General features: G+C 38.5%; 1 protein-coding gene across 9 annotated transcripts in view; it reads left to right on the top strand.

Moving 5' to 3' along the window:
* Window positions 1–14,006, top strand: part of col18a1a (collagen type XVIII alpha 1 chain a) — an 86,092-nt gene that overhangs the window by 38,119 nt on the left and 33,967 nt on the right. For 2 of the 9 annotated variants that reach the window (XM_084420594.1, XM_084420593.1), the window contains exon 1: window positions 9,064–9,658. The exons of 3 other annotated variants lie outside the window; for them this stretch is intronic. In XM_084420594.1, the coding sequence (XP_084276720.1) occupies window positions 9,178–9,658 (481 nt within the window). In that variant the 5' untranslated portion in view covers window positions 9,064–9,177. Of the gene's footprint in view, window positions 1–9,063; window positions 10,208–14,006 lie in introns of those variants that run through there. 4 more of the 9 variants (XM_084420592.1, XM_084420591.1, XM_084420596.1 and 1 more) reach the window with 2 other exon arrangements.

Raw genomic sequence — 14,006 nt, 5'->3', positions numbered from 1 at the left:
TATGTGTTGAAATGTCCACAACTATTGTCAGCCTTAGTCCATATCAGATTCACTAATTTTGTTGTATGGTATAATGTTATATCGGATGTATAGTTCTCTGAGACAATGTATAGACGGGGGACCTGAAAGGTGAGGACAGATCAGAGGAAGCTACAATGCATAGAAAGTTCACTGGACACCGAGAGGGGCTATTGAGTGTCCTCTGGCTTTTTGGCAGGGGTCTGATTACACGCTCAATTATCTTACTGACTGCAGCACTTTTCTGAAGCTTTAAGGCCTGGACACACCAAGCCGTCGCGCTGTTTTTGACCGTCGGTCTGCTCAGTTTTTTTCAGTGTGTTCCGCACCGCTGGCTCTAGTCAAACGCCGCTGGATTGATTCGGCATCAGGTCGTCGGTGAGGGAGAGAACTCTGGCTGTTCAGCTTAGCGAACAAGGAGAATAAAAGCGAAAGTGATGAAAGCGAGCAAAGAAGTCAAGACGGTACAGACAGAAGGCTGTTATAATTTTACATCATCTTACCTGAGCAATCGAATGCACAATTATTTTCATAGTAACATAAGCCGAGTGGAATGAAGAAAGTGATCAGCGTGATTGATGTTCAAAATGCTAAGCAAGCGCTTCTTTGTTTACGGGTTTTATATTTGCAGCCCTAGTTTCGGGTTTCCTTTTTGAATGACGAAAATAGACTAATGATACCTGCTGATATAGACGGATATTTACTTACACGCAGTCACAGAACGCAAGTGCTAGCTTAGACAGTCGCCTTTAGACCTTTTAGTGTGTTCAAGCGCAGCTTTTTGGCAGAGAAACAGCCAACGAGAGGCAACAACACAGTCAGCTTTCGTCGCCGCTAGCTCTTTGACGTCAGCTTGGTGTGTCACGGGCTTTAGACTAGGCAAATACAGTGAGGAAAATAAGTATTTGAACACCCTGCTATTTTGCAAGTTCTCCCACTTGGAAATCATGGAGGGGTCTGAAATTGTCATCGTAGGTGCATGTCCACTGTGAGAGACATAATCTAAAAAAAAAAATCCACAAATCACAATATATGATTTTTTAACTATTTATTTGTATGATACAGCTGCAAATAAGTATTTGAACACCTGTCTATCAGCTAGAATTCTGACCCTCAAAGACCTGTTAGTCTGCCTTTAAAATGTCCACCTCCACTCCATTTATTATCCTAAATTAGATGCACCTGTTTGAGGTCGTTAGCTGCATAAAGACACCTGTCCACCCCATACAATCAGTAAGAATCCAACTACTAACATGGCCAAGACCAAAGAGCTGTCCAAAGACACTAGAGACAAAATTGTACACCTCCACAAGGATGGAAAGGGCTACGGGGAAATTGCCAAGCAGCTTGGTGAAAAAAGGTCCACTGTTGGAGCAATCATTAGAAAATGGAAGAAGCTAAACATGACTGTCAATCTCCCTCGGACTGGGGCTCCATGCAAGATCTCACCTCGTGGGGTCTCAATGATCCTAAGAAAGGTGAGAAATCCGCCCAGAACTACACGGGAGGAGCTGGTCAATGACCTGAAAAGAGCTGGGACCACCGTTTCCAAGGTTACTGTTGGTAATACACTAAGACGTCATGGTTTGAAATCATGCATGGCACGGAAGGTTCCCCTGCTTAAACCAGCACGTCAAGGCACGTCTTAAGTTTGCCAATGACCATTTGGATGATGCAGAGGAGTCATGGGAGAAAGTCATGTGGTCAGATGAGACCAAAATAGAACTTTTTGGTCATAATTCCACTAAACGTGTTTGGAGGAAGAAGAATGATGAGTACCATCCCAAGAACACCATCCCTACTGTGAAGCATGGGGGTGGTAGCATCATGCTTTGGGGGTGTTTTTCTGCACATGGGACAGGGCGACTGCACTGTATTAAGGAGAGGATGACCGGGGCCATGTATTGCGAGATTTTGGGGAACAACCTCCTTCCCTCAGTTAGAGCATTGAAGATGGGTCGAGGCTGGGTCTTCCAACATGACAATGACGGGCCAAAATCCCTCCTGCAGTGTGTGCAAACCTGGTGAAAAACTACAGGAAACGTTTGACCTCTGTAATTGCAATCAAAGGCTACTGTACCAAATATTAACATTGATTTTCTCAGGTGTTCAAATACTTATTTGCAGCTGTATCATACTAATAAATAGTTAAAAAATCATACATTGTGATTTCTGGATTTTATTTTTTTGATTATGTATCTCACAGTGGACATGCACCTACAGTACAGAACTTGCAAAATAGCAGGGTGTTCAAATACTTATTTTCCTCACTGTATATTCATCGGTTTGATCATTTTGTCTGGAATAGATTTGCAAGCTTGTGTATCTGAACATTTGCAGGTTTTATACTGTAGTTTTGCAAGCTTGTGTCTGAACGTATGTAGGGTATAATGGACCTATGAAGTGGCATATGATGAAATGTTATGGGCACTGGAAGGTGATGTGACCCTTTTTAAATTCTCCTGTAAGTGGTCCAATATGGTGTCCATTTAGGACTGACCTTGCAATTAGAGGTTAAAGTGGGTCATGTGCTCAGTTTGACTTCTAAGCCACTTGGACGAAGTCTAAGAGTGAAATGATGGGAGAAAGAGAGAGGTTACACTATATTGCAGCATGTGATCACTAGGTTTTCCCCTTTGGCTGGTGTTAAGAGGACATATTAATCTAATCTGTAATTTGTCGTTCAGTTTAATCTGATCTAAACCTGTCTTTTCCTTTAAGTAGGTGATCCTATAATTTTGCCTCTGTGCACTGCTCAACATTGCAAAGCTCAGGAGCCACAAAGCATGATTATTTTAGCCCATAACCGCACTTCTTTTAAATAACAGTAATGGCAAATAATATTGTGCTATGTTTTTTTTTTTTTGTTGCTGTAAAACATTCTGTTTCTTCCTTATCAGTAACACACACTAAAATAAATCATTTTGAGAGAGTTTACTTTGTAAGTCCCTCTAAAGCATGTAAACATTATATTCAGGTGGGAGGGAGACTGTGTGACCATGGACCTTCCTCCGTCATACATTTTTTTGGTGAAACATTGTAGAGTAAACAGTTCAGAATTTTTAACTGCTTTAAATTGACCTCAAAAAGCCTGTATGAATGTCTGCTTCAATGCTGTTTGACTATGTAATGACAAATCTCAGTGGGAAAAACCCAAAGAATATATTTAATCAAGTTTTTTATTCTGTCTGCTCCTGCTGATGCTGTAAACCTGTGTCACATCTGTTACTGTGTTATTATGGATCAAGGACACCTTGTTTGTACATCTCATAACTTCTGCTTTTGGCATGTCAGCTTGGGTAAGAGGTTCAGACTCTCTCTGCATTTAAAAAGAAAGCCTGTGGACAGCGGAAACAGGATGAAATGCTGTTATTATCCCTATGCTCAAGTTAATTACATGCACTCAACAAGTTCCCTGTCACCTGTAAATATAGAAAGCTTTGTTCAAATTCACAAGATCCTTTCAATTATCTGACAATGTTTTCCTACTCACCTCAATGCAATCCAAACCCTATATGGTATATTTTTCGACCGTATGTCATTTTATATACTGTATATGCTGTATGCCTTTGAACACAAAAGGTGACTGTTAAAGAATCTTTACCCTATCTATCTATCTATCTATCTATCTATCTATCTATCTATCTATCTATCTATCTATCTATCTATCTATCTATCTATCTATCTATCTATCTATCTATCTATCTATCTATCCTCTAAAATATAATAGTTGTTGTGACACCTAATATTTTTGTGGAAAACTTCATATATTTTTTCAGGATTCGTTGTTGAATAGAAATGTTTAAAAGAACAGCATTTATTTTGAAATAGAAATATTTGTAACATTATACATGTCTTTGCTGCCACTTTGAATCAATTTAATGCTTCTTTGCTTAATAAAAGCAGTCATTTCTTTTAAAAATCTGACTGATTCCAAACTTTTAAACAGCAGTGTACACTGTATAGTTTTCATCTATTTCAATTATTGCATTCATTTGGTAATTTAGTTGAAGATACATATGAGGCCATGTAGATTTGATGAACACCGTCCAAACCATCTTTTTATTCAAACACACCCAAGGACATTACATGTCCAGGACACTTCTCTCATCAGTGAGAGGCAGGAAATGTCAGGAAAGCTCATTTTCCTCATAGGAGTTTGCAGAGGAGTGTGACTGAAAACATACCGGTTTTGTTTGTTTCTTTTGGCCACCCATCCTTTGTGGCTGCACATCCCATATATCCTGAGCACCTCAAACTCCTCAGACTAACATGTGACACCTATTTTTCTGTTATTGTTGTATGATTAATATAAGTTTTCCTCAAAACAAAGCTCAGATGCCAAACTTTCCAAATCATTAGGCTCCCTTGGCACAAGAATATCCCAGTTCAGTCATAAAGGAATGAGGGACTCCCTAAAAGAAAAACATCACAAGCATTTTTGTTCTGTAATGGCAATGAGTAAAAGCTGCCTTCAATTTTAAAATTCATGTTAAATCACATCCTGATGAGTGCAGCTTTCATCCACCAAACAAATCTTTTTGGCTGATGGCAGAGAACACGTTGGCCCTGAATGTGTGCCGAGAAAGGTCACGACTGCGAGGGAGTCACCGTGGAGAATTGTAAACTAAGATTCCCACCCATGGGTGACCTGAATCATGAGGTTTAGCATTAACCCTTATGTAAAAGCTAACAGCAGGGCTTCAGCCAGTTATTGAATTGTTAGTTGCTTCGGTGATGTATGTGACATTTTGGCTCGAGGTAATAAGAAGCATGTGTTGATGTCATGTTCTCATGGCTGCTCGTGTTTCAGTGTCCTTGTGGGTAAAGCTGTGTTTGCAGTTCATTAACCTTTACTTCCTGTGTAATGAGAAGAAAAAATAATGAAGTCAGTCGTACTTCCTTTAACCTGCAGTCTAATCAACTTCATGCATTTCTTGCATGTAGGAATTGGCAGAATTCTATAATAAAACATTTTTGGTTACTTATAATCGATTTATTTTGGGGGGATTTTCTCCTCCAATCTTTGTTAACAAATGGGCTCTGCTCTAAAACCAAGTTGTTTATATAGGCAGCATTTTAAGAAATTGTGGGCTCAATTCTCAATGTGACCTTTTCCCAAAAGGTAAGCAGCATAATACCTTCTTTTGGCCAAGTTCTAATGTAGCTTTGCTTGTATCCTCCTTGTAGAAGTCAATCCCATTATGCATAGCGACATGGGCAATAAAAAAATCAAAGATGTTGCATACTTCCTATATAAAGTGTGTATATGAAAAAAAATTGTATGTCCAGTATAAAACAGTTGCACTGTAAAAAATGTCTAACCTCCCTAACTGAAAATTTTCTAGTGACTGATAACATCTAAATTTTTCAATTGGCCCAAGTGAAATTCTGTAAATTATAAAATTAAATTTACAGATTTTCACTTGGGCCAATTGAAAAATTTTGATGTTATCAGTCACTAGAAAATTTTGAGTTAGGGAGGTTAGAATTTTTTTACAGTGTGGCGAAGAGTACATCCAATGGACACTTTACTATCCCATGACAGTTGCACCTCATTGCAGTACATGAGATCCAGGGGGCGGAGTTGGATCCAGATCTAAGGGGTGGAGATTGGTAGGTTTAGAGGTGGGTTTAGGGATCAGGGGGTGGAGATGGGTAGGTTTAGGTATATGTAAGGTATACGTATACCCTGGATTTCGTGTTCTGCAGTGAGGACCATCTCTCCCATGAGGCAATGGGGGAGGAGTTAGGAATGCCAATGAAACGACTCAACTGACACTGTAGGTCACATGACAAATCCAACATGGCGGATTCATACCATATACTGTAGAATGCACTTTTTAATGGTCAGGAAATTTTGGTCACACCTACAGAAGAGTCTGTTTAAATTGTTCTAATTGAGGTTCTATTTCAGTTTGGACGCTATCTCAGAAGGTAGATGTCTACATAGGCAGTAGACAACAAGGCTGCTCACTAGGTTTTGCCACAGAACCTATGAGAATTCTTCCAGCAGAGGCCATTTGAAATCTAAATGCTATGCTGAGTTAATGCTAGATTCGCTGTGTTCTTGAGGACTGTCTATTCTGCTCAGCATTTGTTAATGCAATTCCCACACTCACTGTGGGCTGCCCCAGTGATTTTGGCTGTGCCTATTGATGAATTGTTCTGAGGGGTTGACTTCTCTATTGTGCCTCAAGGGGTTTGGCAGACGTTGTAGGTTTCTGAAATATCTGCATGCCTCATTGTGTCCTTTCACTGTTTAAGAAGAGAACTCTAAAGTTTTCTTTGAACCAAATCCCCTGGTTTAGCTTTTTATCCAGTTCACATCAAAACCCCAAAGAGTGATTATGCATCCTAGACTCATCTTACTATAAATTCAGTTCTGAGGATAATAAGAAAAAACACAACACAACACAAAGCTTCATTGTATCTTTTGGTTTATACTGTTAGTCTGAGATGTCTGCACTGTCAAAGAGTGAAACTTTATTCATTAAGATTTTAGACTTTTTGAGTTTATTTTATTTACTTTTCTCAACTTTTAACCAAAGTACTTCACAATAGTAAAATTAGCTTTGTACTGTAAAAAAATGTTTAAATCATTATTTTTCAGTGGATTGCTTTAAATTAATAGCCAGACAAATAAATGACCAGTACTGGGTTTTATTTGTATCTTTTTAGCTTTTTTTTATTTTTTATTAATAGTTAATTGTCTTTTAAATTTTGTCAGTATTTAGTCATATGCCGCGTTTCCACCAAAATTACCCGGAACAATTCGTCCCAGGAACTCTTTCGTCCTCTGCATATAAGCTTAATAAAGCCTGAACATCATCATCTGTCCATCTCTCTGTATTTTTTAAACTCCATTGTTGATTTGAATAGCAAACAACTCTTACTGCACCCATCGCAACAGACTTTTAAAAATGGTGGTGGAAATAAATGCTGTGTGTAGTCAACCAATCAAAATGCTGCATGAACTCAACCAATCAGCGTGTTCAGCGCCCAAATCCAACCCCTGAAAGTTCCCGAACTTTGAAAAATTACTACCTCATGAGCAGGGACTTTCTGAAGGGGAAATTTTTGTCCGGAACTTCATTTAGATCCTGGTTCCTGCGGTCGAAACACACAGAGTACCACCCCAAAGTCCTTAGTTCCTTGGGAAAGATCCTGTGGTGGAAACACGGCTAAATTGTAGTTCATTTGTTTCTGACTGAAGAGCACATTGACACATTTTTTTGACAATGTGCACTTATTTTTTTTTTTTTATAGTTGTGTCTCCTGCAATTATAAAAACAGTAATTTTAAAAGTGTCTGCGCTCTGATTTCTTCATGCTATAGTAATAGTGACTTTATGTAAAACATTTTCAGGGATTTGGATACTATTTGGAATATAGCATTATGTGAATCTGCGATGGTATATTCACATACCTTATATACTGAAAAAAATGGCGTAGACACAGTTTACACTCTGCAATTAATTCTGGAATTTAACATGTTGAATTAAGCATGAAAATCTGAAAGTATAAGACGTAATCCAGTAAAGGTGTTTTTTGGTTTTGTCCACAATGTCCACTGATGCATATGTTCATATTTGTAAATTTCTTCAGGAGAAATATTTGTAGTTTGACAGTGCTTAAAGAGTGTCAGTTAGCATGTGGAGGGTCTCTGTCACCAGCTCCCGTAGGCTTGTCTGAACAAGTGCACAGGATAACTCTGTAACTGAAGCACAGAACATGTGGTCGCCACTGTCAAAGCTAATTGTAAGTTTAAACCAGAGAACAAGATTTGTATTGGGGGTTGGTTTAAGCCAATATGCTGGAGGTGAGCAAGTTTTTAGCAAGTTCCAGCTCAAAGCTGGCTTCTGTGTGAACTTCATTGACATAGTTATGAAATGATTTATGACGTCTCTCCTAAACAGGGAACACAGTTTGTATCAAGAAGGATAAAAAGTTTAATGAAACAGTTGTCCTAACTAGGTAGCATAGTTTGGTCTTTATAACATTTGTTAACTATATTTAATAGAGTGATTGCATATTGATATTCCTCAGGCATTCTGATTATTCATATCAATAATCTTTTTATCTCTCGTAACATACAGACTCCATAACATTTTTAGAATTTATCACATTTATAATTTTACTATATACACTACTGTTCAAAAGTTTGAGGTCGGTAATTTTTTACATGTTTTGAAAGAAGTCTCTTATGCTCATCAAGGCTGCATTTATTGAATCAAAAATACAGTACAAACAGTAATATTGTGATATATTATTTCAATTTAAAATAACAGTTTTCTGTTTTTATATATTTTAAAATCCAGTGATGGCAAAGCTGAAAGTCTTCAGTGTCACACGAGCCTTCAAATATCATTGTAATATGCTGATTTGATGCTCTAGAAGCATTTCTGAATACAGCTTTGCTGCTTAATATTTTATGGATTTATTATATTTTTTTGTAAAAGTTACTTTACTGTCTTTTTTGATCAATTTAATGCATGCTTTGTGTATAACTGATTATTACCTCATGAAATTTTCAACGGTACTGTTATGTTGTTTTGGATAACTCGCTGTAAAGTGTCCCTGATGCAACATTTCATAAACTACCTAAATATCAAAAATTTTCATGCTTTGCAAGCACTAGTATTTCCATTTTTAATTATAAAAAAAAAAAAACAGAGCTTCAGCAAATTACAAAAAAAAACTTTTTAAAGCATAAATGTCTTAAGAGGTGTTTTAAGCAGCTTGTTTCTGTGTAACAGTGGGTCTGTGGAATTTGTGTGCCCCTACAAAGGCTGTAAAAGTTGAAACAACTCTAAATTCCATCAGCGAGGGCATTTAGAAGCACCGGCATATACAAAAGCACGCCTTGGAGGCATTTTTGGTTAGAATATCTATCATCAGAGACACTCTTTCACAAGGACAAAGGGGAGATGGAGCTACGGGGGAGGAAAAGGTCCCAAGCTCGGCCAATGACGAAGCAGCCCCCTGCTCTCTTTTAAATATGTTACTCCTCCTCTAAACTTTTCCTCCCTGGCTTGTGGGCTGATTGTGGTGACTTTACGGTGAGCCAGGGACGAGTCTCTGTGTGTGTGGTGTGGATTACTGTAGAGGGCATGTCAGGATCCTGTTTGAATTGCTGAATTGACTGGAAGTGAACGTGATGTCTGAGCTGAGGTTTTGGCTGTGCCTCTTTATTGTGGTGTGCTTGAGCATACGCCACACACATGGCTGGTTCTGGAATGATAACTCGAATACGAAGGGCACGGAGACACCGGCCTACCTGACAACCATAAGGCCCACATCCCAACCGAGGACAGAACCGACCAGGACAGCAGGTACAAGTGCTTCCGTAATTGAGGTGGAAAAAGAGGTCAGTTACAATGGAGGTCATTTTGAGGGGGAATCAGAGTTCATATCCAGGTCCGGGTTGGGGGTTGAGTCTGAATCTGTAAATGGGTATGAATTTGCTTCTGGATCCGGATCTGGATCTTCTCAATTTGAAAGACAGGATGCCTATGTTACGTCAACCAACGTTTCAGGTATTTCTGGTGAAAATGCTAGTTTGCATGTGGGAAACCTCAAGCTGGAGACCAAAGTGGACCAGATGGATGGACTTCAGAGCGTCAGTGACCCAGCATACAGTCAGTTTAATGAAAGCATTCTTGTTAAAAATGTTAGCACATATAATCATTTAAATGGGCGTAATTCTACTGAGCATGATGATTATGATAACTCGACATTGTATTCCTCCGAATACTCTGTCTCAGATAATCTACTAACCATTGAAAGTGAGTATTTTGTAGCTAGCATGCCGGTTGTCGAATCCTCTCGCTGCTTGCCAGTCGGTCCTGATTTCCCATTTTGCACCAGAACGAGAGTGGATAGTTTCATGGTGCCCAATTTTCTAAATCAAAGCAGCGTGGAGGAAGTTCAGGTGGTTTTAACCCAATGGGCATGGCTTTTGCGGTCAAACTGCCATCATAGTTTGGAATGGTTTTTCTGCCTGCTGTTGACACCGCGGTGCGGCCCGTCTGGACTGCCACCCCCACTGCCCTGTCGCAGTTTCTGCGAGGTCCTGCGTGACAGTTGCTGGACGCTCCTGGATGAGGGCCGCCTCCCCGTGGAGTGCCACTCTTTGCCTGAAGAGAAGCATGATGGGTATCGGTGCTTGTCAGTTAGTAACCAGAAAGGTAACGGACGGTTAGAATGCCATCTCTCTCAAAAAAAAAAGAAAGATGCATTTTCAACCAGTGCCACCTGTCTGTCTGTTTGTCATCCACTAGTCTTGGTGAGGGTTTTTGTTTGTCTGTAAGTGTTGTGTGGTCCTCACCAGTTGTAAGCACTGTCTCTGGGGAGATGTTTTAATGTATTCACTTTGCACGCTTGTCAAAACTGCATGGAAGTGTGAAGGATGACTGCATGGCCTACTAAATCAAGTCTTTGCATGTTTATGTGTTTGTTTTTCAATACACATGAGACTCTGTTCTCACGGTCTTGAATTGATGTGGTTTTCAGAATTTGTTCTCTTCTTTTAGTTAGCTCTAAAAAATTTTATTGGCTAAAAATCGGGGTCAGGGTTTTAGCAGCTGATGCCGACTACCAATTTCTTGTCATCATGTTCGCCCGATCCTGATCATTCAAGCTTTATAAAAGTGATATGTAAGCTCTCTGTTGACTGGCACTGTTAACCACTTAAACCCTGTAGGCATATTTAATGATTGCACATGATTTTAAGTGGCATACTTAAAAGTAATTGCTTATTATAGCCTATTAAAAAACAAGGTTTCATCAAGTACCTGGTCTCATTTGATACGTTTTTGGTAAGAAAACGTTTATATGTTACACACTGCTGGAAAACCCCCAGAAAAAAGTGATGCGATTTATTGATTTATTTTATTATTCGTGCTTGACATGATGACAATTAGAAAGTATATATGACAGGTCATAAAATCAAGTTTGGTCTTGTTCACAATCATGTCAACTGCATCTGGGCTAACTTTTACTGAACAAAATAACTACTTACATGTGTAAGCGCCACAAATATTTATACATAGAACAGGCAACAAGAAATAAGATCCTGGCTGGTGGTTGATGATCTTCCACAGCTGTTTCTGCTGTGCGCTGCTATTCTATGGCGCACGGTAAATCAGTATCTGTCAATCTGAGCGATCGATCCAGTTTAAGCACGCTCCAGCTGTAAAACAGTGTGTAAAACATTTGATTTGGTCTCTACATATCGTCCCTACCCACCATACCCGTGATCCAGTTTCCATTGGTTAAACTTTCAAGTGACGTTGGAAAACACTCCTACGATCGCCATGCGATCGGTTCCTGGAGGTCCTGTAGCTTTAGCCGAGGATTTTCTCAAGATCTATACATCATGTTATTGTTGTGTGTGTGTGGGCTCGTTTGAATTGATAAAGGTTTGCTAATGTTTTGCAAAGTTACAAAGCAGAACTTGTCGTGAAAGCCTCGTGTGCATCGGCGGCAACTTTTTATGGTTTTACATTGTCAAATTGCGATCGGTTCGTGAGATCGGCCAAATGTAGGGTCCATTTGCACAATACCATTTTCAACTAAAAACATAAAACTTTTTATGTGTTTTAGCCGCTCATTTACACGACAATGGCGTTTTTTTTTTTTTTTTTTTTTACGGGTTTCAAAGTGCAAGTTTTAGAAAACGATATTGTAATCGTCTCCGTGTAAACTACAAAAACACTCATTTATGAAAACGGTGACGTATTACATGTTCAGTCTATATGCACGTAGTGTTTCTTTACAAAGTGACATCGCCAACTACTGGCCTGGCATACATAATTCATAGTAATTTTCACAGATCCGTGTGAACAGGCACTGTTTTGACAATGGTGTCACCTGTATGCAAAAAAATCCTAAAAACAGTTTTTATTACATCGTTGTCATGTAGCCTACCCTTAATGACTACCGACTGAGTCATAGAATGTGATTATCGTCTGATACCGATCTGAGGCCGACCGATCGGAGCATCCCTAGCTTAAATTTTTGTTTATCTGTTGAGTGAAATGAAATCAAGAATGGTTGGAAATGTCCTGTAAGTTCATTGGTCAGAGGGTGTGGGAACCATGACTCTTAACTAACCTGTGAAGCACTGAATACATCCAGTATCAACAGTACACACATCTGTTGAGTACATTTAATTTTCCAATTATATAAATAGGGATCTGCTTAAGGTCATTTAATGTAGCTTAACTTTATTTGAGCAGTTTGAGGAATTAGTGGTAGTGAGAGGTATGATTTAAATTGTGACTTCTCTCTGTGCATTGTAATTGCACAGATAATCATAGTTTCATACAGCACATGTGGTCAGACTTGGTAAACTTAAAAGAATAAATCCATAAGAGATTGTCAAACAATTTACCCTAAAAATACCCCACATTCTTTCTTAACCTACATTTAATTGGGGTATCTTAGAACTGTTATTTGTCAAGTTTAGGTAAATACAGAGAAACACCTCTGCACATTGCTCTTCTCTAATGCATACTGTTCCTTATCTGAGTATGCAGTTAGTGGTCAAATTGTTAACTATCCATACATCACCAATAAGCTGGATATATTACATTCCTGTTAAGGCAGTGGAAAGTCCCTTTCACTCTGATTTATTAAGAAATAGCAATGCAAGTTAATTATTTTTGGTGCTGTTTGTAGGCATGTTGAAAATGCCATGAGCTCTTCTGGTTGTAAGTTAATTTGGTTTTATTAAATAAAGATGTTCAAAAAGGACTCTGATGTACTTTGCCTAGAACTATGTGTTTTTCTTATTGAAACATGAGCTCTTTTTATTGAATAAATGGCTGGGATGCATACACTTTGATCTTGAGTTGTTTTTGACAGTGAATGCCGTTCATATGACTTTTCCCCCTCATTCCAGGGTTTGTTCTTAACGTTGAAGGACAGATAAATGTTCATGTCTCTGTGGCTGGAGGATAGAACCATCTGTATTCTAATAAGTATGTCTTTGTGCTGAGACGCAATAAATGCAGGTTACATTTTTGGCAGGAGTGACTTAACACAGAATTGCTAGTCCATATGTTCAGGCTGAATTTATGATTGCAATCCTCTGCCAAGTAAATCCTGAGAACATTCAGTTGGTATTTGTGTGGTTTCGTGATAAACATCTAGAAACACGGTTACAGAATAAACTGTCATGTGAAGCAAATGAACATGTATAAATACACAATGAGCAAATAGAGCCATGATGAATAGCTTCGGACCATGGTTTTATAAGATTAAAAAAACAGTTGAGTCTCCAGCTTGAATTTCAAGTGCTGTTCAAGTACAGTATTTTTAGTTTGCTTGGGCCAAATGGCCTTTATCTCAAAAGAGTGTCTAAAAAAGACTTTATCTTTCAGACAGCTTGTTATATTTACAACTTTGAGTGGACATCATGTTTTAGGAGCCCATCCAAGTCATTCTGAAGTGGCACAGCGGAAGAAATTCAGTTTAGGGTCACAAAGCTGTCACATTTTATTGGGGCAACTACAAATTTAATGGGCAAAACAATAGTTTGGGGTTTGTAAGATGTTCTTAATTTTTTTGAAAGAAGTCTCTTATGCTCACCATAGCTGCATGTACAGTATTCAATAAAAAATACTGCAATATAGTGATATTGTATTGTAATATATTGTATAAAACTGAATTTTCAGCAGCCAAATGCTAACATAAATGTTGATATGAAAAGTTTCTTATTATTATCAATGTTGAAAATGGTTGCAATTACATTTTGTTTCAAATTTTGCTACAAAGCCCTTCGTTGTGACACCGTACCCCGTATATTGTGACTTTTGGGGCATGTTGTCACAAAAGTTAAACATGTTTTTAATGAACTTCAATTATTATTTTTTTATCCCCTGGGAATTAATGGTAGAAATGTTTTGATAGCTAAGACTATGTGAGCTGTAATCAGTTTATTAGGGCCCGAGCACCGATGGTGAGAGGACCCTCTTGGAATTG

This window comes from Rutilus rutilus (genome assembly GCF_951802725.1).
Source record: "Rutilus rutilus genome assembly, chromosome: 10".
Lineage (NCBI taxonomy): Eukaryota > Metazoa > Chordata > Actinopteri > Cypriniformes > Leuciscidae > Rutilus > Rutilus rutilus.
The sequence above is the reverse complement of the archived record's forward strand: the minus strand, read 5'-3'. Positions and strand labels throughout refer to the sequence as shown.